This window comes from Pinus tabuliformis, chromosome 2_2 (genome assembly GCF_031772625.1).
Source record: "Pinus tabuliformis cultivar Carrire ecotype Pingquan chromosome 2_2, CPIR1, whole genome shotgun sequence".
Taxonomy (NCBI): domain Eukaryota; kingdom Viridiplantae; phylum Streptophyta; class Pinopsida; order Pinales; family Pinaceae; genus Pinus; species Pinus tabuliformis.
Window position 1 is genome coordinate 98,643,755 of NC_142300.1, and position 26,558 is coordinate 98,670,312.

The 26,558-nt window shown below is 37.8% G+C and overlaps 1 protein-coding gene across 2 annotated transcripts in view; it reads left to right on the top strand.

Annotated features, from left to right (window-relative positions):
• Nucleotides 1-26,558, top strand: part of LOC149191584 (1,4-alpha-glucan-branching enzyme 2-2, chloroplastic/amyloplastic-like) — a 425,710-nt gene that overhangs the window by 124,828 nt on the left and 274,324 nt on the right. For both annotated transcript variants that reach the window (XM_089404340.1, XM_089404341.1), the window contains exons 9-10: nt 15,003-15,119; nt 15,316-15,399. In XM_089404340.1, coding sequence (XP_089260466.1) covers nt 15,003-15,119; nt 15,316-15,399 — 201 coding nt within the window. The remainder of the gene's footprint in view (nt 1-15,002; nt 15,120-15,315; nt 15,400-26,558) is intronic.

Below are 26,558 nucleotides of genomic sequence, written 5' to 3' on the forward strand. Positions count from 1 at the left end.
TTCCTCTCGTCTTGGTCTGTTGGAAGAGTGGAAGTCGCTTGGTATTTAGTTTGACAAAAATGCTAGACTTCATGTCCAAGGGACATTAAGTAGTAAGTCATCCTTTTCTTCCAGAAACCAAAGTTAGTGCCATCAAACAAAGGAGGTCTTCCTGATGCTTCGTGATTTCTCATCATGGCTGCGGATCCTTCTTCAAGCTGTTAGGCTAGTATGAAGAAGCCTGCTCTGATACCAATTGTTGGAAATACTGGGGGGGTGAATCAGTATTTATTAATTATTGTTCTAGTGATTGTCAAAAGCATATATAGATATGTATATGTATACACAGAACACAGAAATCGACAGCTGGAATAAATGCTTTTATTAAGACTCAAGACAGTGCAATGAAATAAACACAATATAAGTATATTTGACTGTGAATAGTTGCCAAGCTCCAACTTGGACTTCAGTGAGGCTCCAACCTCCCAGAGCACCTACTCTGTTTTGCCAAGACACCAATCTTGGACTTTAGGAGCACCAACTCCCAAGGACTTCAATCCTGTTCAGTTCTGAGGCTCCAACCTCTTGGGCTCCAACCCAACCTTGATATAAACTGGTTCTGCTGCTTCTGCTGCCTCTACAGTCTCTGCTGCTTCTGTTGCCTCTGCACCCTCTGCTGGTTCTTCACCACCACAACAGCAACACGCAGTCCTCTGTTTTTGCTGTTTTTATACATTCCATCCCTTTGTCCATTCGTTTCCTCTTTCTCACTGGCTGTTTGGCTTCCTTTCTCCGCAAGCTCTTTGGCTTCCTCAACGCTTGCTTATCCTGTCAGTTTCCTCTGTCTAATCGTTTGCTTCTTCAGCTTCCCACTTTCGGTTTCATCTGTCTATCGAACGTTCCAATATTCACAGGACACGTACAAGAGGAAGAGAGGCCGCATACACCCAATTGTCATAACTTAACGGACAGCCACGTCCCAATCGCAATCATTATCGCCAGAGTCAGTCTCCTGAACTATCGGGAGCATTATCGTATGCATTTTTGCCACAGAGGCGCGTGCAGGCCAAATATCAAATTACACAAGAAATATATGAAAAAACAGGCGACAGTGCTAAAGGGCAGACTTCAAGAATCATAATACCCGTATCTATAATGTATCGGGTCCGCAGCATTCGTCGTAATCGGCGATCGCAAAGGGCCGATGGCCGATGGGCCAATCCACTTGTGGATGCGATATTGCATTGAACCCTGTTTTATATGCCCGTCGGGTCCGTTCCTTTCATCGTTATCGGCAATCGCAACATAACTGCAGTGACCAATGGCCGATGGCCGATGCGATGGACGGGATGCGATATATTATTCAATCAAACTTTGATATGCCATTGGGTCCGCGTATATTGTCGCAATCGGAGGCAGGGCCTTTACCACTCCCGATACCGGCTCCGAAATGCCGGATGCGATATATTATAGACTGTTTTTAATAAGTCCATCGGGTCCATGCCTCTATCGCAATCGACAGATTATAGCGCCATCCCTTATGACTTGCGATCACTGCGGATGCGATATGATATTAAGGCAGTTTACAATGGAGCCGTGGGTCCGTGTTATTATATTGCATCTATATATATATATATATATATATATATATATACTCCTCAGTACTCCCGATAGTTCTTTCTTTGGCATTGTTGCGCTGATAGTGTATATAGCCCTGTCTATATATGAGTTTTATGAGTTTTGGCCTCCGATATATGAGTTTATGGCATATATGGCTCCCAATAGCTGTTATGTGCATGTTTATATGATTTCTGGCCGCCGATAGTGTTAAGGCATATGAATATGGGTTTTCTCCTCCGATGGCTCCCGATAGTGTTAAACACATATATGCATAGTTTATATGGTTTTTAACCGCCGATAACATTAAAGCATGCATACATGGGTTTTACAAGCCCGATAAACGTAACTGGATATATCTATATGAGTTCTGCTTCCGATGGCTCCCGATAGGCTCCCCATAGGCTCCTCTGGCTTGTTGAAATATTAATTTCACCTACGCATTTATTTTTACAAAATAGCTGAAGAAAACCACCAAGCTCATCGGACCGCTTTTGTTGTGAAAGTGGTATTCTGTAAATCTCACCCGATGCAATAAAATTTTGCCACGAGTCAACTGTACTTTTCACAAAACCACTTTCTATCGGGATGTAACATTCGTTCTGTTTGGGCAAGCGATGATCGTTGGATTAGTATGAAGACTGTTCGCCGTCGGATCGAAGTCAAAGCTGGGTACGGTCTGAAAAATTTCCAACATGGCTTGGTCTGTGCCTATGTGGCTCCTCTTGCTCCTCTTGGCTGCGTCTGCTCCTCTGATGGCTCTGTCTCCTCCTCTTGAATATTGCCATATTGACATCAATGACAATCTGTGTCCAACAATTATTGTGACCCTTTAGACTCCTATATATACCAAGGAGGTCTTGTCATTTGTATCATCAAATAATTGTTCATTTATGTGATGTAAAAGGAGGTTTCCTCATCGAAGAGGCGTATTTTCAAGTTGTTGGTCTATCTCTTCTTTTGTTTTGTGATCTGGTTACATAACATTAGCCTTCCAATCCGATTAGGGACAAAAGTGACTTAGGTGAAACTTTAAAGGGACAGGGCATGGTCCGACCAAACAACTTGAAACATACTCAAAGACAAAGGCATAAGTCTAGGATACCTAATACAATGCCTCACATGATTTTTACATTTCTTTTGACTTGTGATCTTGGGCTTATAATGGTGGTGAGTGCTACTCTGAAAAAATGTATGAACCCTTGTTGAAAAGAGCAGTGATAAAGACTAAGTCAAATTATAATTTTCAATTTTACATTTTCATAAAACCTCTCAATTAGAGGTGAGATCCCACTAGAAGAGGCTCACTTTGCTTGGAAGGGGGGTCGATTTGGCCTAAATATCCAATGTTCTCTTGGAAAATGGCTTGAAGTTGCTTGGAATATTCCTTAGAGTGCTTGGGAGGCCAAACGACTTGGTTAATTTGCTCAACCTTCCTCTTTTGTGACTTTGGATCCCTCTAATGGTTAGTAGAAGGTGTATTGGCATCTTTAACTTGGTCAATAACTTATTTGTTGTGTGATTTAAGGCTCCATTTTGCTTGTTTATGAGTTTTGTTTGGTCCATATGAGTATCTTTGGCTTGCTTTGACATCTCGCTTGCTTAACTCATGCACCACATTGCCTCTTTTAACCTCATGAGTGCCCCACAGTAGAAAACAACCCATCTAGGAGGTGCCCCAAAGTTGGTTAAGGCACTTCTAGGAGGGCATTTTGAGTGCTTCAACCTGCGACTGATTTCTCTTGACTTGGAGGTTGCAATGAGCCCCTTTATTGCATTGGAGGATGTGGAACATTGCCTTAGGGAGTGCAAATGCATTGTGAATTGTGAAATTGCCAAGAAGGATGATGGCCATGGCCAAAGGTGTGCATACATAGAGATATGGTCCATGTGGGGAACAAAATAGGTGTATTGAAATCAAAGGATAATGGAAGGAAAAAGTACAATAGGTGATCACCTTCACAGGTCTAAAGAAACAATAAGTTATTCCTTAATTCATGACTCCTAGTAGGTCCACCTCCATGATGCTTGCTTACCACCCTTGGACATAAGAATGCCTATCAAGGTAGGGAGTTACCACCTATCGGGGTGATGTTAGCGGTTTCATAAAACCATAGTTTTAAAACTCAGGCTCGGATTCGGAACTAATTGAGGGTAGTCTTCGGCTCGGTATCGACTCGGCTTAATTGATTTCAATGACTCGGTTGTTGTAAAAAATACATTAAATATTTATTTTTTTATGAAAAAATATATTTTTAAAGATTTTCACTCGTGTTTCCGAACTCAAAGCGTTAGAATCTAAGTTGTAGGAAACGTTGTCCAGGGGTCCGTTTCAGGCCGGAAACGAAACGAAAATGAGGAAACTCGTACCGTACGCCCTGGAAACTCGTTTATGGCCGTATTGGCCTGTTTCACACTAAGGAAACATGGCCAGTACGTACGATGGAATTTCCAGTTAAAACCTCACTTTTTCTTTTATTTTTTTATTGGGCGAGTAAAGTATCTTCTGGATGCTTCTAGATGCCTCTCTCAAGTTATAAAAAATACTCTCACCTCATTCTCTCATCAAACAATTGAGCAAGTCGTTTCTCTTGGAGACGGACGATTTTAGCAAAGGAGAAGAGAGGAAGAGAGTAGTGGTTTCAGCTAGGGCGTTTTCAATAGTGAGCAAAGGAGATTTCAGCAGCAAGAGAGAGATTTCAACAACAGATTTGGAGTGCAGAGTTTCCGGCTATGACATTCTTGGCTTTTGGCTCAGCTACAACCATATTTCTCTTGTCTTTTCTGGAATTTTAGGGTAGCTCAGTTACAGAAAATTAATTTCGGTAAGAAGCATTCATTTTCTTAGTTTTTTCCTACTATTTCTTCAATTTTTCGAGGGTTTATGCTGCCAAAAATATGAAAAACGTTTTTTCTTTATAGTTTTTTTTTTCATTTGTTTTTTAATTTATTTGTTTTTTGATTTTCTTGCAGCAATGGCTTCCAACCAAAGTGCAGCTGCAAGTTCAAGCCCCGGGGCCATCCCAAGGGTTGAATATTATCCTCTTTGGAGGCATGTAACGAAGCTTCAAAAATGTGGAGGTGGTGGCTCATGAGAATGGCGATGTAATCCTTGTAGTAATTCATACAAGGGCTCCTACCCAAGAGTGAAGGCACATCTTTTGCATGGAGGAGGACAAGGGATTGTAGGTTGCATAAAAATAACAAACCCATTGGCAAGGAGGGCATATTAAAGAGAGCAAGATGAGGTAGATGGAATTAAGAGAAGGCATGATGAGCTTAGTCAAGCTACTCCTCAAGCTCCATCTAACATTGAGTTGAGGGTTGTAGTTGAAGCAAGGAAGAGGAGAGCCAATGCCACTCAACAACATGAACAACCAACATCCAAAAATACTAGAGGGGCATCCCCTTCAGTTCAAGATAGAAGAATTGCTAAATTGGTGAATGTGCAAGCGAGAGAAGAGACTGATTCCAGAGTGGCTAGGTGCATTTATGCATGTGGTATCCCATTCAATGTTGTTCGCTCTCCTTACTGATAAGATATGATAAGGGCAATTAACAAAACTCCTCAAGGTTACAAGGGACCCAACTATGAGAAAGTCAGAACTCAGCTTCTAAAAAATGAGAAGGAGCTTGTGGAGGATATCTTATAACCAATTCGTTCTTCTTGGAGTAGCTCTGGGGTTACCATAGTCTCAGATGGATGGACAGATACAAGGCATAGACCATTGATAAATATCATTGCCACTTCCCCCAAAGGAGCAATGTTTATAAAGGCGAAAGACTGCTCAAGAGAGGTAAAAGATGCACAGTTCATTGCATATGTTATTATAAAAGCTATTGAACATATAGGGCCTAACAGGGTGTTGTAAGTTATCACAGATAATGCACTAGTTTGCAACGCTGCAGGTTTAATTATTGAGGGGAGGTATGTCCACATCTTTTCAACACCTTGCATTGCCCATAATCTGAATTTGATCTTAGAGGAGATCGACAACAAAGTTCCATGGATAAAGGAAATCACAGGGGAAGCGAGGGAGATTGTTAAATTCATCACCAACCACCACCAATCTCAAGCAAATATTTCGAGAGTACTTGAAATCGGAGTTGTTAAGAGTTGTTGAGACAAGATATGCCTCAAACTTCCTGATGTTGCGCTGCCTTGCTGAGGTTAAGCATGCATTAGTTTCTATGGTGGTGAGTCAACTTTGGGTTGAGTGGAGACAAGCAGATTCAGAGAGGAAATATATGTTGCGTAGATTCTGCCTTGATGAGGATTGGTGAAGTAAGATAGATTTCTTGCTAAAGTTCACAACCCCTGCATTTGAGCTTCCTCAGAATGCTAACACTGACCAACCTTTCTTAGGAGAGGTATGTGATGTCTCCACAACTTTTGTTTGTTGATGATCATTTTGCTGATTTAGTCAAGAAAATCATTGTTGATAGGTGGAACAATTTCAACACTCCATTGCACACTTTATCACATGCCTTGAACCCCAAATTTTATGATGAGGAGCTTATTGCTCAAAGCAATGCGAAGAGGAAGGCACCCCATAAGGATAGAGAGGTGGCTAATTGGGTGAAAAAAGCCCTTATGAGAATATTTCCATCTCATCTACACAGGGAGGTAAAGGAAGAATTTGCTAGTTTTGCTGCAGGATTAGATGATTATGCAGATATATCAGCTTTGGAGGAGAGAAGCACCATGGATCCAGTTAGGTGGTGGATTTGTCATAGAGCAAATGGGGTACATTTGCAAAACCTTACCATTTGTGTTCTTTCACAAGTGGCAAGCTCTTCATCAACGAAAGGAATTGGAGCACCTATGGTTTTATTTATTCTGTGAAGTGTAATAGGTTGGGCTCACAGAAGGCAGAGGATCTTGTTTATGTGCATTCCAACCTTCGCCTTGCATCTCGTAGGGCTCTAGAGTACAACAATGGTCCTTATAAAGAATGGGATGTGGATGAAAAAGTCCTGATTTGGATCTCTCTCTTCATGCCCTGAATATTGAGGTCCAGTCATGAAGTGGAATTGGCCCATCATCTTCTTCAGCACCCCCATCCATTTTTGATGAAGATTATGATGATGAGGATTAGTCTTTTGTCTTTATAGTTCTTGCAGCCTCTAATATATAATAAAGGTTGATTTTGAGATTTGTATATATATAAAGGTTGATTTTGGATATTCCGATATTGCTGTTTTTATTATGTGATCATTCATGAGTAAATGTGATGTAAATTTAATCATAATGTTTAAACTTTAAATGTAATAAATTATAATGTATCATGTATGCTTTATGATTGCACATAACATTTCTTAAATGTCCTAAATTCTAATATATATATATATATATATATCGTGTTTCCCTGTTTCCAAAATTTGGGGGGTGGGGGTCACGTTTCGTCCCTGTGCCCATTTCGGAAACTCATACCCGTTTCCCCGTTTCGTGCAACTTAGATTAGAATATAGAGAGAAGACCACATCTGATCAAAGTATGCTTATGAATATATCTACTATATCAAAATGGCACCTAGTGCATTGTCCAATACATGTAATATATAGAGATCAAAACAAAAACACATAACCAAGGAGGCCCTAAATGGCCTCTACAACAAAACATCACTAGTCACTACTGTTAGACAAGGCAAGATCATCTGGGTCAAACTCTAATTCGGAGTCAAACGGGGCAACCCATGGCTCCTCCTCTTCATCAAGATCTCCAACTGCAACTGTAGAAGTAGTAGCACTAGCAGTAGTTGCATGCAGAGATAGACGAGCTATGCACCTGTGTCGTGGCTAAGTAGACAAAGTGCCTGCAGCTAGAGGAGTTGGGGTTGCTACTAGTGGATTTGCATTTAACTGAACAATCTATAATGCATCCATCTCTAAACCAAAATCAACACCAACATCCTCATTAGGGTCAAACTCTGCTTGTTGAGTCTCCACCAGTCAATCTGAGGATGGATCAATGTCTTCCAACATCTATTTTAGGTCTTTTGTTCAACAATTGGTTGCTCTTAGCCAAAATTTGTATTGGACGAAGACTAGATCATTTAACCATTTTTTTTTCTAAACAATTTCTTTTCTTCGTGTGAATCCTCTCAAAGACAAACCAATTGCACTCACACCCTAAAGCACTACAAGTTTGACTCAAAATACAGATTGCAAACTTCTACAGTTGAGGACATTGGCTACCAAATGCCTCCCACCATTGTGTTGCAAAAAACATAGTTGTGTAATGAGTTAGTTTAACAAATTATACCCAACTTTCAAATTATAAACAATTTAACAAAATAAGAATTTGAAAATTGAAATTGTTTACTTGGCTCATCTGCTTCCGTTGCAATCTTTTCTAGGTTCTTGCCAAAGGTACCTGTTGCTCTACTGAAAGAAGTGATCTGTCGGTGTATCTCCAACTGCTCACTCTCATAAGGGACCATGCACTCAAGGCCTCAATCAATCCATCTCTCACCTCCCCAGTCAAAGCTTCTCCCACCAGAGCTTTATAATGATACCTCGGGTTCAGAAAAAAAGTAGTTGCATGTAAAGGGCGATGGAGTTGATTGTTCCATCTTTGATCAATGATTTTCGAAATGGGCCCATACTGAGCCACTCTATCCTTGTATGTTGCCTTTATTTGCTCCTTTGCTTGATCCATAACCTCATAAATGAAACCTATAGCCAATCTTTCCCCATCCACCACCCGCAACACCTTAACTAGTGGCTCAACAACTTTCACGATCTCTGTTTCCTTTTTCCAAATATGTCTTCATTAACTTTCTCTCTTACATCTTTGCCATCCTGTTTGCGAGCCCATTGACATCCATTCCATTCATCACTAGAAAAAATCCTCTGCAAGTTTCTATGTTGGGAAAGCTTAGATTGCAATGTCAAAAAATGAGTTGTAAATCTAGTGATGGCAGGCCTAACAAGATCCTTTCCCCCTGTGTTTTTCCTCATCAGGCTCAAAATCCATGAGCGATTTTAAATATACTTTGTTATGCTTTTGGCATGCTCTATAGTGTTCTTGATCCAATCTATTTTACCAATATACTCAAGCATGAGGTCTATGCAATGTTCAACACTTGGGGTCCAAAAGATGGTTTTGTGTTTTTCCTTTTAACATTTTACCAATAGAACACAATTAGAGGCATTATCTGTGATGATCTGATCAACATTAGCCACCCCCACCTCTTCAACAACCTCATTCAAAATCTGAAACAAGTGTGCATCTTTCACCTTATCAGATGCATCAATTGATTTTAGAAACGTGGTTCCCTATGGGCAAAATATAAGAAAATTTATAATGGTACAGTTACTTTGATCAATCCATCCATTTGACATGATGGTACATCCTGTTTTCACCTATGAGCTTTTGAAATCTTTCAAATATTCTTCAATGGACATAACCTCTTTTTGCAAAAGAGATCCCCTTAATTCAAGCATATTAGAGCCTTTGAAGCCCTTGCCAGCTACACATATGCCATCAAAAGTAGTTTCATAATATGGTGAATGGGCAACATTGAAGGGGATATCATCATCATACCACCATCTAGCTATGTAATCACATGTAGTTTCTCAAAAGTCTTTCTCCAATGGTCATCTAAAGTAGGCTGAATTTGACCTCAATCAATTTGAGGACCATGTGCACTATCAGAAGGAGAGGAGTGTGTGACTGTGAAATAACTTTTGATATCACCTTTCTTCTTAATTTTACCCTTACCCTTTTTCTTGAATAGACTCCAAAGAAGGAGGAACATAGCGAAAGGGGTTGGATGCATCAATGCAAGGGATAGATGAAGAGCCCTCATAATCAAAATTGGGGTTGGCAGCCATCATGTGTTTTATGCTCCTCTCTCTCACTATTTCAGCCTATATTTCTTTTTGCCTAGCTTTTTCTTACTCAACTTCTCAAAATTTTCTCGCAACTCCTTTTTAATTTCCCCAATCTGTTCCGCTGGTGCTGCACATGGGACAATTTGGCCTCTAATACCAGCCAAGTGTTGTTTCAACCTGTGAATGCCCGCTCCACATCCCTTGATTCTTTTATGACAAAATTTGCGATACATTTGATTCTTTCATTCTAGGAGCCATTTTTGACATTTGGAATATGAAATGAAAGGAAAAAAATCTAAAAATGAAAACAAAAAAAAAACAACTCTTCAATGTTCATTTTTTCTAGAAAAATTACTCTTCTCAATTTCCAAACTTGCAAAAAAAAAAGGCAGATTTGAGAAGTGAAAAAAAAAACCTCTAGCCTCCTCAATGTTGCTCCAATGATTGCCCAAGAACCTCCTCGCTGCTGCTGCAAAAACCAACTCTAACTCTTCACAAACTCCTCACAAATACTCACACAAATGCAATGAGATAGCTGTGAGGTAATGTGAGGGGGTTGGGTCACTTTTATAGGCTTGGGGGAGGGGTAGAGGCACTTAGAAAAAAACCAAGAAAAAACTCAATTTGAAGTCCGCTTTGCCGCCCTTTTTCCCCGCGGCCTAGGCTGGCTAGTTTAAGATGGACTCTACCGAGCCAATCGGTCTGTTACCGAACCGGCCGAATCGGTGACTGACTTGACTGGTTCAGTAATGGACCGACCGAGTCGATGACTGGCTCGATCGGTTCAGTAATGGACCGGCTGCTTGACTGTTTTTTCTACCTAGCTGGTGCAGGTAGGGGTATGGCTTGGTATACCAGGCCGAATCCGATTCAAACCAGCTTGGTTTTAAAACTATGCATAAAACCAAACATCGTGAAAATGAAGCTAAAAAGACCGGCCATGACCATCCACCATTGGGAATTTAGGAGTCCACTTCCACAAAACACACTAGCCTGGCCTCACAGGACTAATACCTGCACACATTTGGGCTTACAAATGGCATGGTAGGTGTGGTGCCTTTCCACCAATGAACGTGTCTTTTTGATTAGACACATCTATCACTAACTAATTAACTGGCATTTATTATGTTTATTGTGTTTATAACATTAGCATAATTGTCCATGGATCAAATGACTCATCTTTTGGACATGGAGAAAGTATTAATGGCTCTTAGACACCTTCTGGTGGTTGGTTTGGGGTAGTGAAGGCAAACACAAACTAACTAAATTGGCAAGGAGTAGTGGTGATAAGGACAAATGCAATTTGTATGCACAAGCTCATTGACTTCTAATTGCCAACGATTTTAATTACCATTTTACTCTTTTGCTTCATTTCAAATTAGATTAGGTGTCAGATTACTTGTAGAGATTGACATGGTATGTATAGTATTCTCATTTGCTTAATGATCATCACATTAGCTAGAGGATTGAACATTGATTCCAAATTTTCACATTTATTCTATTTTATTTATTGTTTGTTGTTAGGTTATCCTAGACTTGGTTAGTAAGTTATTGTGTCAAGGTCAACTGTGGTAGTTTTTAGGTCCATGGTTTTGGTAGCCCATGATTTCGTGCCCGTGGATTTTAATGTAATGAAGCCTATAAAAAGGTTAGGGATGCTCTATTCTAATGGACCTGGAGGTGAGCGACGAGGGCTCACTTGGCTGGATATGGTCAAGGGAACAAAGATATATTTGGTTGGTTTTACCTAAGGGTTTTCTAGGGTAAATCATGTGCTAGTGATGTGTGCACGATTGACGTGTTCTGTTGTTGCTAGCTAATTATTTCTCTTGTAGGCTTTTCTTATTCCTGACAATTGGTATCAAAGCCATGGTTGTGAGTTGTTATAAGAATTGGCCATGAACATGCTACTGCATGTGGATCTAAACTTGGAAATTTAAGGCCTAGGTTGTCGCTGTGGAGTGGAATGGACTAGGATGTATTTGTGTAGAGTGCCCTTGTGGATATGTATGCCAAGTTGTTGAATTTGGAGGAAGCATGCAAAGTGTTTGACAATTTGTCTCAACGAGAAGAGGTATTGTTGATTGTTATGGTTGCAGGGTATTCACAAAATGGGTTGACAAAGGAGACAATGAGGTCTTTATTAAGTAGTAGTGAGAGAAGTGCTGATGAACGAAGCAATGGATATGGTAAGTATATTCCCATAGAGTCTTTAGGTCGATGAAAACGCTAAAACAAAAAAAAGAAATTCATAATAGAGTTGATTTCTTTTTTTTTTTACAAGTAAATGGACGTACAATTATAAGACCTAATGTGGGAGGCCTACCCTTGGTAAATTGCTAGTAAAGTCTATATGACTTAGGTGATAAGGAGGGGCATGCTGGATTTTCGAATACCCTAGTTATAAACTTTGAGGGGAGTAGGACTTGGATAATTACCCCACGTCAAGTTTAAAGGGGCGAATGTTAGGGTAACCTTGAATAGGTAAATGAGTCACTGTGTTAAGATCAATACTGGTGGTTTTCAAGCTCATGATTTTTGTAGCTTGTGGTTTTGTGCTTGTGTATTTTGATGTAATGAAGCCTTTAAATTTGCCTAGGATACTCCATTGTAATGGGCCTAGAGGTGAGTGAGGAGGCTCACTTGGTTGGTTTGGCCAGATTTGGTGAAGTGGAACAACAATATATTTGGCTGGTTTTTGTGCAAGGGTTTTCTATGGTAAATTGTGTGTCAATGATGTGTGCATAATTTATGTGTTCTGTTGTTGCTAGTTATTTCTTCTCAGTGTTCCACGGGGATGCGTCCCCTAGGGTGGGGTGCTGCACCGCATGCTTCCCACATGCTTAGGACGGGGGGACGCCTGGGGAAATGTTTCCCCACATCCCCCTTTTGGGAGATGTGCAAAGACGTAGGCGGAAACATTTCCCCAATGTGGGGGACATGTTTGGGGACATGTTTACGCAAAAGGGGTGCTTGTGGCCCCCCTCCTCCTCAAAAAGGTCTAGGTGTCTCCCCTTAATTTTGCTTGAAAACAATAATTTATGAATGGCGAAGCTTAATATTCAACCAAAGGGCCCTTTTGATGCTATGTTAAATTCTTAAAGTAAAAGTGATTTACTTAAACTTTTAACATTATCATTAATTGCCTCAGGATGTTTGAGAGTGGTTTCGGCCTCATTGGATTTCATATGGAGAAATTAGTATATCCCATTCAAAATCCATTAGACTTAATAATTTTCAGGATTTCTAGATTGGGGGGATTGCAATGTTTCCATTGGATTCTATCATGTATGAGGGTCTGGAACTAGCATTTAATCAAGGGCACCAAGCCTAGGAGCGCCCCTTTTGAGGGGGGACGCTTCCCCCCCTCAATTTTGTCTAATAACCCTTGAAATTTAAAAATATTATAAAAAACAAAAAAATTATAAATAAAATTAAAACCATAAAGAAAATATATAACAAATATCAAAACCTAAACAAATTTGCAATCCCTAACTCACTCATTTGACTTTCCAAGCTTACCTCTACTCGGCTTACAATGTGGCGCTATCTGCCTTGCCAGTTAACTGTTGCCTCTGCTCCCCTGTGACGCTCCTTCAATGCTCATTGTCCAATTTTAATTTTCAGTTTTAACTTTCTAGTCTTAACTCTAAATATTGATGACCTTAGACTAATTCTTTGACTCGTCACTCTTTACTATTTTTGAGTTTGAGTTATATCAATTTACTATTCTAGTCTTCAGACTTCAGTATCTTCCTTAGACTATTTTGTTTAGCACAGTGTTGCACGAAGCGCGCCCCCCCCCGGTTCTAAGCCCCGAAGCGCGTCCCGTACGGAAGCGCCTAGGAAGCTTGGCCGGAAGCGCGCTTCCGAAATTTTTAGACGCTTCCTGGAAATTTGGAAGCGTTGGCGCTTCCGAAGCGCCGAAGCGCGCTTCGTACGGCGCTTCCCAGGCGCTTCCAGGACGCTTCCAGGACGCTTCCAGAAAAGCTTCCAGAAAAGCATTTAGAAAATCGTTTTTTTTTTTCAGTTTTTTTTTAAATTTTAGGTGAGTTTGCTTGTTGGGGGTGGGTCCACCTTGGGTTAGGGTGACAAATGAAAGCAAAAAAAAAATATAAATATAGCAGATGCTCCCTCATGGTAATGTTAAATTCTTAAAGTAAAAGTGACATTCTCCTTTATTTTTCATTTTCATCCTTTTACTTAAATTTTTAACATTACCATGAAATGACTCAGAATGTTTGAGAGTGGTTCCAGGCTCCAACCTCATTGGACTTCATATGGAGAAAATAGAATTTCATATCCTATTCAAAATTCAGCAGACTTAACAGTTTTCAGGTATTCAGGATCAATGGGATTGTGGCATTTCATTAGATTATATCAAGTATGAAGGTATGCGATTAGCATTTAATCAAGAGCACCAAGCCCTATATGTACCCTGGTGTTGGTGGTGTTAATTGTTGAACTCCTTTGTCACGCGGCACACCCTTAGCAAAAAATTACCTTTCAATCAAGTCAAAATCATCGATCAAACATGTTAAGCTTTTTCTACCATATTTTAAGTCTTGAATTAGGTAGTTTGATCAAAATTGGGCAATGTTGACTAATATCCCTAGACAATCGAGGTAGAGGCAAAGGCTAGACAAGAGGAGAAGAATCTAGATTCTAGATCATTAATGTACAATGGATGTTATATCTATCTTGATTTATGCAAAAATATGCATGTTTTCATGTCTTCTACAATTAATTTGGTATTTGGAATGTTTGTTTTGAGTATAAATGCAAAAAAATAAAAAAAAATATATATATATAGCAGACGCTTCCGCGGACGCTTCGCTTCCTAGATTTTTGGAAAATGACGCTTCCACGCTTCCGCTTCTGCTTCCGCGCTTCCGCTTCGCTCCCGCTTCGTGCAACATTGGTTTAGCACTAATTAGATTCTAGAATGATTAAAGTTTAAATCAATGTAGATTTTAGAATGATGAATGTTGAATTTAATTTTTAAATCAATGTAGATTCTAGAATAATGAATAATGAAGGATGAATATGGATCTGTGTATTTTATTATTGAATCTTGTGGCGAATGGATGAATGATGCATATATCATTATGAATGATGGAGTATGGATCAATGTATTTCATTATTTAATTCAATTATGTATGGATCAATGTATTTATGCTTTCATTATTGAATTGAATTATGCATTGAAGCTTTTATTATTGAATTGAAAGATTATATACCCCGACGTCCCCCTGTCCTCCCTAAATTTCCCTACAATTTGAGGGTACTCCCACACACCCCCCTTTGTGTCTCTCTGCACCTGCTTCCCACCATCCCAGAGTCTTGGTGGAATATAGATTTTTCTCTCATAGGCTTTGCTTATTCCTAACAGTTGTTATCAAGAATTTGATGGTATCTTTAAATGGCATTTCTTTATTATCATTGTCCTGCCTTTTATCCGAGTGACAAGTGCTGTTTTTCCATAATGTTTATCATTTCCATGTATGAAGTTTTCTGCAGTTTTATGCAATTTTGTATAACTGATGGTTAATTATTTTCTTTTGAAGATACATATGGATACAATTTCTGGACCAAAGGACGCAATCCCTGCTTGGATTAAGTTTGCTGTTCAAGCTCCGGGTGAGATTCCATACAATGGAATATATTATGATCCCCCTCCTGAGGTATGCTTTTTGTTGAACCAATAAATCTTTTTTTTGGTAGTCTGGCACTTAAAATATAGTTTTAAGAATAGCTTCATCGATAGGGAAAGAATATTTGTGAGTAATTTGGTAGCTCATTATGGGTTTAGAGCACCACATGGTTTTGCATTGCTACTATTGTGTAATGGGAAATTTCTTAACATCATCCTATTTGCAGGATAAATATGAATTTAAGTATCCTCGACCAAAGCAGCCCAAATCATTGCGAATATATGAAGCGCATGTTGGCATGAGCAGCACGGTAAGTGTCAGATCCTTTCATTTTGGTCACTGTAAGCTTGACACTCTGACGGGTAGTTTGTATATTCCTTATCTGATTACTTGTAAGAAACTGCTGATAGGCATACGTGCGCAGCTCTTACTTGTAAGGTACTGTTGATGGTGACTTTAGATGTAAAAGATAAAGCATCCATGTGAAGCTCTTTCATTCTGTAAGATGGATCCCTATAAACTTGTGTGTGCCTCTTTTTACAATTACTTCTGATGATTGTTCAACTGATGCAACTGCCATGCATGTTACTAAATTCTTTTGCTCTGGGATACTTTTGAGAATCATAGAATAAATAGTGGAAATAACATTGCATTCTTAAAATATACGAATGGTAATATGTCATGTGTGTCTACATGTATTCTTCTTCAATTAACATGGTTAGTTTGGTCTTTTTCCTTTTTTGAGTAGAAAAGGGGATCTAATTAAATAGGCTTGAAACTGATGGCTATACAATATTAGATTTGAGAGTTATTTAACTCTCATCCTACAAGAGTTTACAAAATTTGAGGTGCTTATATCATATGCTTATTCATCCACAATATTGCGTGACATGAAATGACTGACTAAAACAAAGAAGGGGCCAAAATTAGTTGTCGTTTTCTCTACCATGTTAAGATTAATCTGGCATTACTGGTTTGCATATTTCTACTTGAATTGTAATATCTATAAGTGGAAATGTTAAAACGCACAACTTTGGCTGGCCAGCACAGTCGTGGTGCCAAATATCTTCCGTGATGTCATGGATTTGGACCAACCAAAGTTCATTGCAATCAGAAACACTATCATAAAAGAGTGTCACTTGGGTATCGTTGTTCCCATTCAATTCAACTTTTTCAATTCCTTCATAATCCCTGAATTCCTCAACATCAACCAGACTATGCCTTAACTAGGTGTTGCTCTCATGCACCAAATAGCTTATTAAAAGGATATTATATCGGAAGAATTAATGAACTTCTTGATGAATTATATGGAGCATGCTGCTGCTTGGTAGAAATAGATAAGAAACATGAGTATTGAATAATGAGTCCACTCAACACACATAATATTAAATGAAAATACAAATAATATTTAATATTTTGTAAGCGATAATTTCAATATAATAGTAGATTCCTTTATATAAAATAATAGGCTAAAAGATGTGGTCTCTTGAGTCAGACACTAATAATATATTAATCATATTCATAACATAAATAACCGCTAAGGGCCCCAAAGTCAAGATTAAATATTAACACTATCATCCCCCCTTAAGCTTGACTTGGGGATAAGGGAGGGACATTGCAATTATCCCCTGTTAATGACAACTTCCCTCCTCCCAAGCTGAGTATGTAATTTCAGAAATTTGTCCTCCAGGAAAGGGTGAACATGTCTGCAATCTGGTCCTCGGTTGAACAATACTCCAAATGAATGACCCAATCTTGGATTAGTAGTTGAATATGATGCTGATGAACCTAAATGTGTTTGGTCTTTGAATGTACCTTGTTGACCACTACGTGTCAACGACCCATAGTAGTACACCCCCTTTTTTTCGCAAAAGGGATATCTCCTGATCGATGTATCTGTGTCTTCCAACTATCATCATCAACCTGACCAAGATGCTATAATGTAAACCCGTTATGCATGTATGTGATGTAAATGATCTCAGCAGAGCTGTGTCATGTATGTAATGGCTTAGGTAAACCTATTTTTCTGGTGACGATTTACATTCAGGGAGGTCTTTTGTCTCACCCATCCATTCTCGGATGGTCGGCAAAATTTTCCTTCAGTCTTACCTCAAAGCCGGAATGGATTTTGTCACTGGGATTTTAGGCGAGTCCTAGTGTTTTAGATAGAGTCTGCGTAAAAGCGATTTGGGAATAATCCTAACTATTTGGTTAGGTTATTTTATTATAAATTGCTTGGTCTGCTGGATTATATTTGTGTCGCAGAAATGGGTAGTTTGTGAGGGTCTTTTACAAATGGGTTTTCCCCCTTGAGATGTAAGAAATATGAAAATCATGATGTAAGGTGTCTTCAGGGTTGGAAAAATAATTTATTCCCTCATATGTTAATTAATTAAATTTTATGGTCAAAAATTAATTAAAATCTTAAGTCAGAAATTTAATTAATTCTAGGTCCTAGGTAATTTTAAATTCTATAAAGGCAAAATTCGCTGGTCCTTAAAAATTAAGTTTTAAGAGGTCCAGGGACTAAGGTAAATTAATATTTTGATAAATTTTAAGCTTTTGATCCCTGAGGTTAAGTCAAAGTCAAAATTTTGGGGAAATTAATTGAAAAATTTAATTTTTGAATTACTTAAAATGTATTTAATTGAAAAATTCGAATTTAAAATTTCGACGGATGAGATTAAAAGAAATTTTGATTCTCATCAATGGTTGAGATTGCTTTGACGAGGATCACTCGAACTAGCCATTGGAGGATTTATCTTTAAATAGGAAGTCATTTGTCAGTCAATTCATCCGACCTTTGAGTCGTGTGCTAGGTGAAAAGCTCGTGTAATTTTTTTTGAATAAGAAAGAAAGACTTTGGGGTTAATTTTCGTCAGTGTTACTCTTAATGGAAATACCGTAAGCTGTGTCGTTTCTCATGCGTAAATTTATTTTAGCCTAGATAACCAGATTCGTCCTATAGGCCCAGGAATCTCGAATCCATCGTGTTCGACACGATTCTCTCAAGATTCGTGTCCAAAAACCATGACACGTCGTGTCCTATTTTGACACGTCGAATCCGACTACGTGTCATGATTTTGGCAGCGTGTCTTGTTTTCCAGGACTCGTTAGGCGGAAAAAGTGACCTGCACGGGTATGAAAAGGCCACATTTGGTCATTACAACCACGCATATTTTCATTTGGCAAGCGTTTTGGCAGCTTAATGATCAAGTCTAGGCCCTAGTATTGATATGCTATTCATGGTAATGTTAAATTCTTAAAGTAAAAGTGACATTCTCCTTAATCTTCATTTTCATCCTTTTACTTAAATTTTTAACATTACCATGAAATGACTCAGGATGTTTGAGAGTGGTTCCGACCTCATTGGATTTCATATGGAGAAAGTAGAATTTTATATTTCATTCAAAATCCAGCACACTTATTAGTTTTTCAGGATTTTAGGATTGGGGGATTGCAATGTTTCCATTGAATTTTGTCATGTATTAAGGTATGGAACTCGTATTTAATCAAGAGCACCAATCCCTCTATGTACCTTGATGTTAGTGACATTGGTTGTCGAACTCCTGTATCATGACCCTTCTAAAAATGTACGCATCACTCAAACAAAATCTTGACTTGACATGTTATGCTTGTTCTATCTTATGTTAATACTTAAAGGGTGATATTAATGACAAAGATCCCTATACAGATACAGAGGTAATGACAAAGATACCTCTGGATATTAATGTTTAGAGGGTGATATTAATGACAAAGATCCTGATTTTCCAACAAGACTAAAAAGTTAGACATTTCTCGTGGTGGCAAGAGGGCCAAGCATAAGAAATAGATAATAGATTGACATGTATTTGAATTTTGTATGTACTATGCATGCTAATAGCTATAGATGAAGATCTATATTTGAAATCAATAAATTTGTATCATTAATTAAAATTTGTGTAAGAAATATCTAATTTTTAATATATATATATATATATATATATATATATATATATATAAAAATAATATATAACGAATCCTACGTGTCCTGTTCCAGGGGGTAAACGTGTCCGAATCCGACACCATGAATCCCGAATCCTACAAATCTTGAATCCCTGTGTCAGGTGACTTAGGTTTTAGCCATTGATGATAGCTTCTGAAGAGTGATTTGAGTATAAGTATCTTGCTCAGTCGTTGGGGTTTAAGTGATAATTAAAATTTTGAATGTAATAGCAAGTATCTCTATTTATCTATATTTTATTATCATTTTCTCGCTCTATTTTGATGGCTGGATTGAGTTTTGCAGGAAAATCTTGATTTTTAGATCATCGGGCGTTCAGGGAAGTTTTCAGTTGGACCAGCCAACTTTCGATCCATGTTTTTTGAAGAGCCCAACTTAATTTGATCCCATGCTTATCATAATATTTTTTTTAGTGGTGATGCATGAAGGGTTTTGAGATAAGCACCTCTTTTAAAATTTAAAAATTTAATTTTTATGTGGGAAATTGATAGATCTGGTTATTGAGAGTCTTAGATTATCAGATCTAGGAGTGGAGTTGGACTCACACTTCTCAGATCTGATAGATCTGCCATTCTTATACATAGATCTGTAAATTATTTTTTTGGTTTTCTGACTTGGGTTTTAGTTTTATCATTGTATATATTGTTTAGGTGTTTCTTGTCATCTTGCAGCTACAGATCTGAGGAAGAAATTTGTGTAGAGTCCAGATCTGGGCCCTGGAGGGTAAGATCTGGATCTCTGGGGTTCATCAACATCATTTTGTAGGATATGTCCAAGGGTTTTAAATTTTTTAAATCTAGAAACGATTTAACGAGGGTTTCATTGATAAATCTGAAGCATAAAAATATTTTGGTGTGAAATTTGTTTTTCTAGGTTTATCTTAAGTTTTGGGCTACAGTTTCTTTGGGGTTTTCTAAACATAAAATTTCGAATTTGTTTTTATTGTCTACATCTTGGGGTTTTCTAGAAAATTTCGATTTTTTATTTTATTTGTCTGTGTTTGGGTTTTAATTTTTTTTTTTTTTAAATCTGGAAAATTTTGGGTTTCTTTCGTTTTCTCTCCTTACTGCCATCTACCTGTCCACATCCCTCATCTGCTGCTGCCTTCGAAACATCCCTCCGCATTCCCTAGCTCTCTGCTCTCATTTCCTAACCCTAATTCTTCCTGTCCGCAGCCATCACCTGCGAGCTCGCACCCTCCTTTTTCCCTTCGATCTACTGTCCACGCCTCTCTTGCTCGCAACCTTCTGTATCTCTTGTTCCTCTCCTTTCTGCCGCTGCAAACCTACGAACATACACAACAAAAAAAACAAGTCACGCTGCCCATCCGCATTCCCAACTGCTGTCCAGATCCTCACCCATTACTGCTGCTCCCCCTTCCTTTCCCGTCGACCTGCGCGTACTCTTCTCCATTTTGCCGCTGTCAAAAAACTTGCACTCGCATAACAAAAATCGTATTCAACTTTTTTTTTTTTTTAATTTTTTATATTTCATTTACAGTGTATATGCGTTAGGTCTCATTTTTTTTTCTTCATGTATAGTTTAATATATATTTTTTATTTTATTTCGAAATTTGATCTGGTTTCTCTTTGCTTATTATTATTATTATTATTTTTTAATTTATATTTGTCATTTGGATTTATTTTAATTGATTTTCGATTTGGTTTTGACTTTTATTTTTTACATTTTTTGATTTTGATTTTCTTTTTTCACTTTTTATTTCAAGCTATGATTTTAAATTTTTATTTTCATTTCAAAAAACATTAAAAATTTCTAAAATTTAAAAAATTTAAAAAATCTAATAATTTTAAAATCCAAAAAATCTAAAACATTTAATTTAAAAAAAAATCTAAAACATTTAAAAAATATATATATTTTTTTTAAATTTTGGTGACTGAAAAATAAACTAAAAAGGGATTTGCGCTTTCACATTTAATATTTTAATGTGGCCTATGGTCCATTAAAATTCTAATTTTTAACCCTGTGATTCATTTTAATTCCGTCAGATTAAAAGATTTTGATTTCTTCATTCGACTAATTGCCTAAGGAATAATTAAAATACTAATTTAAAGTTCCTTGGTGTTATTTCGTGATTAAATGCAATTTTCATCATTTTTCTATGGTCAAGGTGCAATAAATGCTTAAATCATATTGGAGAAAGTTACTTAATTCTAGATTTGGGTCATTAATGAAAATTATTTTAAATCTAGAATCTCTTGCATATTGCAGTTTTGGGCGTTTACATTAATCATTCATGATTGTCACTGTTCGTGACATTGGAAAATTGTTCTGGATAACTTGTTTTTACTTAATCTACGGTTAATTGAACATAAAGGCACTGGTCTATAATCATTTCTGTCTTGTGGTCGTGTCTTGGTTACATTAGCGTTTAATCTATTCATCTGAGTTAATCAAGACTCATTTACATTCGTCAAGTTGTCAGGGACTACCCCCCTTGACTTGTTTAGGAGAGAGTCTAAACTGAGTGAATAAGGATTAGAGTGACAACCCTTACCCTGAGCGTTGTCGCAGTACCTAGACACTTGTGCGACAACATACCCTATACTTGATCATGAGATAAAACAAAGAAGTTTCACAATCAACAATCATCATTCCATAATACTCAAGGACAGGATCAAAATCATAAGGGTTTGTGGCGAGAGGTTTACAAGATGACAATGATGGCTCTCCCTTGCTACAAGCAAGGTTCTGATGACTCAGCCTAGGCATGCTAGACAAGTGATCATTATGACTCTTTGACTTCCCTTGCCATCATCCTTAGTAGATTGAGAAGGGAACATTAGGAATCTGAAAATAAATGTGGAACTTCTTGAACGAAACGAAGATGAAAGGGGAGGGATAAACACAAGAATTGTTTTGCTCAAATTTCAAGGATCGTTGCATCTTTCTTTTCAACTTGAAAACTGTGCAATAAATCATCAATTTGAAACACTCTTGTCCAATAGTCATTTCAACACCAAACATACAATTCCTAGTTGTGTCAATAGGGGCAGTTTGAGAATAGTATGAAGAAATGGCTGAAAGACGCTATTTTGAAACACTTGCTGCACTTCACCAATATCAGATTCAAAAGGGTACAGCACATCATTTTAACTACTTGAATCTGTATATCGCTGATCAACAATAGAGGATGGCTCAAACAAATCTATAATTTACATTCACAAGTCATTTCACAAGGTCATGATATGTAAAGTTGGAGAATATACATCATCAGTATCATATACCAGATCACTGTCAGTATCATACATTGGATTTCCATCAAAATGATAGCAATTCCCATTCCATTTCCTCTTTTCCATATGCAGAAAATCATCAATGTTACTCTCTAAAAGATTAATGGGATCTTCCATTTCCGGGCTTCCAAAATATGTATTATTGAACTCAACATTAGTGGAAAAGATAGAGCTTGCCTCATCTTCATGGTAAAATACACTATCCTTAATAGGATCTTCTTCATCAATATTGTAATCTTTTAACTGGGATCATATTCTTTATCGGGATCTTCTTCAACCCTCTTTTCTAGGCGATCAAGTGATATTTCTTCCTTTTCCTTTTGGTCATCTTTTCTCTTTCAAAACTTCCAATGATGTATCATGTGTCTTTAAAGTTTGCAATAGCATGGCTCTTTATGCTCGTGGAAAAGGGTCTCATTTTCCACTGGATAAAGACTAACCCTTTCTGCTTTGCCAATAGATTCCTTTAAAAGCTCTTTCTTATATTTCTCCTTGATGTTCTCCTTAGGCTCTTGATTGTTGATTTCCCCTTTATTCTTGGAGGTTTCTTCTTTAATTTCTTCCCAAAACGGAAGCTGGTCGAATCTTTGTATGATTGTGATTAAAATATGGCCTATACCCTTCCATTGATACCTAAAGTCATAACCCTTCAGGAAACCCTCAAAGAGGCTTCTGAGGTTACCTATGCTTTAAGGGGAATGCTTCTTGATCCATTCATGATGCTTCGATTCCAGTGATGAAAAGTAAAGACTTATCAAGACATCTTCTTGCTTTTCATTTAGTTTTTTCAACATAGCTCATGAAATATTATATGTATAGTAGTAGCGTCGGCATCATGTAGACAACTAGGAATCTTTGGGACTTTTTCGAATATTCTATTGGAAATTGATTTGAGAATCGTGGAATGTTTTCTAGATCAACTGTAAGACGTGGCCTTTGAAACTACAATGTATCCTAGATTCATCCCATTCGTTTTCATAATACTCAAATGAGAGTCGCCAAGGTGAATTTGGAATGCCTAGGAAGATGCTTGTTTCACTCTACAAGCATAGAATCTTTGGAGATCAACGAGTTACTGGGACTGCATTCTTCCAATGAAGTTGCCAGATGAGCATATTTATCCTTGAATTTGGGATGAGCTCAATCAAAGAAAATGAATCTTAGACTTCAGATTATGAGGAGATAGACTCAACTCCTCCCCGACAATGGTGCCAAAATTGTTGTCACAAAATCTAGCAGCCTAGTGCAAAGCCTCACTAGGCACTGCAGTCCACCACCACTACCATATTAGTGGCTTTTCCCCTGTTGTTTTGTGGTTTGATATTATCCCCACAATGGAGGCTTCCTTGGCAATACTTAAAGGTTAGGTGACTTAGGGATCGAAGCCAAATGGCTGTCTAAGAAACTTGGAACCAAACACCCTAAAGGATCTTCATTAAAGACAAGTTCAGGGGTGAAAGAGAGCTGATGAGATGGAGGGAAGTACCGGTAAGGTGTTGGAGGTTGAGATATGGTGTATAGATGTTCAAGTAATTTTTCCCACTAGCCACCATCAACTAAAGAATGCTACTATAGGTTATGGTTTTATAGATATGTAGATTTACAACATGCAAAATGGTATAACAATGATTATAACAACTTATTAATGTACGATCAACAAACGTTTGAGGTTGTTCAAGGAGGTAAACTATGGATTGGTTTGCCAATAGTTTTCGATGGCGGAAATGCACAAAACAACAAAAATAACCTAGACGCCAGCCCTATAACTTGTGGTAAAACTTGCAACAAATGATAGATTTTTCCTTTTTAACATCAATAGAAGCAATTCCTACCTAAAGGACAATAACATACAAGTGCTATTTAGTTGTAAAATGCAGACTTTCTTATATATGGGATTTAAGTTCAAAGGGTGCAAATCTAGTCCCTTTGATGGATACTTGATGATAAATTTTACATAAATAAATTAGAAACAAGAGTTCATAAAAGATATTGCTCTTATTAATATGGCATATATCAAACCTTAATTCAACAATTTCATGCAAAATGGAAGAAAATAGGATTAAACTTACACCATTCGAAAACCACTTCATCAATACATATAAAGCCTTGTCTATGTAAATTTGTAAAACATATCCTCCCATCTCCATCAAGCAAAGTGACAAATGGGTCAAAGAGTGCTCGTCACGCTAAGACACCTCACAAAGTGAAAGGGTGCATCTCCAAGACACATCTCTTCATCCAAGATGTCATAATCAAGAAGCCTTGTGTTACCTTCTTAGTGGTTGCATAGGCGACGTGGCAATTCTAGGGCATATATTCAGTGTCAAAAGAAGCGTGCTAGCCTAAGTTGCACGGAACGGGGAAATGAGTACAAGTTTCTGAAACGGGCACAGGTACGAAGCGTGACCCCCCTAAATTTTGGAAATGGGGAAACGTGATATATATATATATATATATATATATATATTAGAATTTAGGACTTTTAAGAAATGCTATGTGCAATCATAAAGCATACATGATACATTATAATTTATTACATTTAAAGTTTAAACATTAGGATTAAATTTACATCACATTTACTCATGAATGCTCACATAATGAAAATAGCAATATCAGAATATCCAAAATCAACCTTTTGTATATATCCAAATCTCAAAATCAGCCTTTATTATATATATGAGGCTGCAAGTACAATAAAGACTATGAGGATGCAAGAACTATAAAGACAAAGGACCACTGCTCTCTTCCTTTTTTCTCCTTTGCTAAAATCGTCCATCTCCAAGAGAAACGACTTGCTTAATTGTGTGATGAAAGAGTCTTTTATAACTTGAGAGAGGCATCTAGAAGCATCCGCAAGATATTTTATTCGCCTAATAAAAAATTAAAAATTAAAAAAAAAATAAAAAAATAAAAAAAATTGCAATATGAAGTGGAAACTCTGTCGTACGGCTTGGGAACTCGTTTCTTGCCGTACTGGCCACGTTTCCCTAGGCTGAAAACTCGTTTCCAGGCCGTACAGTATGCGTTTCCGTGTTTCAGTGTCGTTTCCTAGTTGAAACGGACTTGGGGGCAACGTTTCCTGCAACATAGGTGTTAGCCCTCCCAAAGATATGCTTAGGAACTAATGGATGGCTAATGAGTGGGGTAGAGCTCAGACTAGGCTTGTTCCCACATGCTTACTATAAGTCCTAACCATTTTTTTTTCCATTTGTGGTTGTATATGCTTTTGTCTTTCTTTTAGTTGCATCAAACTCTTAGGGCAAAGTTCCCGGTCCTAACTCAAAGATGTGGATAAAGGGTGCTTAGTACCAGTGAAAAATGACAATCAACCCAAAGAATAGAAGTGGATACAAGGACATATGGAAAGCGACAAGTATGGACTAACTTGGGCATGCTACATAATCAATGCCTCCTATTATTTCCCCTCCTAAACAATGGAATGAAAAGACCTTACAGAGGGTCACATTGGATTAGGGCACAAGACATCCTCCTAGGTGAAGTGTTGGAACAAGGATACAATAAAAAAGGTCAGTAATCCAACTCAGCCTATAATCCATATTACATTGTTCTAAACATTAAAAAAAGTGTTGAAGTTTATGAATCTGACACATCAGAAATCCCTACTGGATTATCTGGTTTATTTCACTTACTTGTTTATTCCTTAACAAGTTATTTATTCGTATAAATACTGAAAATAAACACAAATGCAACCTTAACTCATATACATATCAACAACTAAAATACTAGACAAGCACACAAGGGACACCGTTATTTTTGGACAATCGTCCCTAGAAAAACCCAACGCGAGAAAACTGGTTCAACAGGTCTAAGGGTTTTAATATTATGTAGATTTCTTGAGTACAACTAGGGTGCCAAACTGGCTCACCCAACAGAGATTTTTACACAACAATAATACCTCTTCTCAGAGATAGATATTCAACTTTTCAACACTAGTCTGCCCCACGAAAATCCTTTTGACGCTTCTCCAAGGCTCTGTGTCAATCCTGCTAGCCTCTGCGTAGCTCTATAACCCTCTGCATCAGCCTTCTGCCTCTCTGCGTTATCTCTCTGGCCTTCTGCGTCATCCACGCAGGCCCTTCAACCTCTGCGCAGTCTCTAGCTGCCTTTGCGTAGCCTCCTCAGTCACTGCGCTGAACCTCTGGCACTATCTCTGCCTCTCTGCTATGTACTCACTGCCCTTCGCTGCAACTC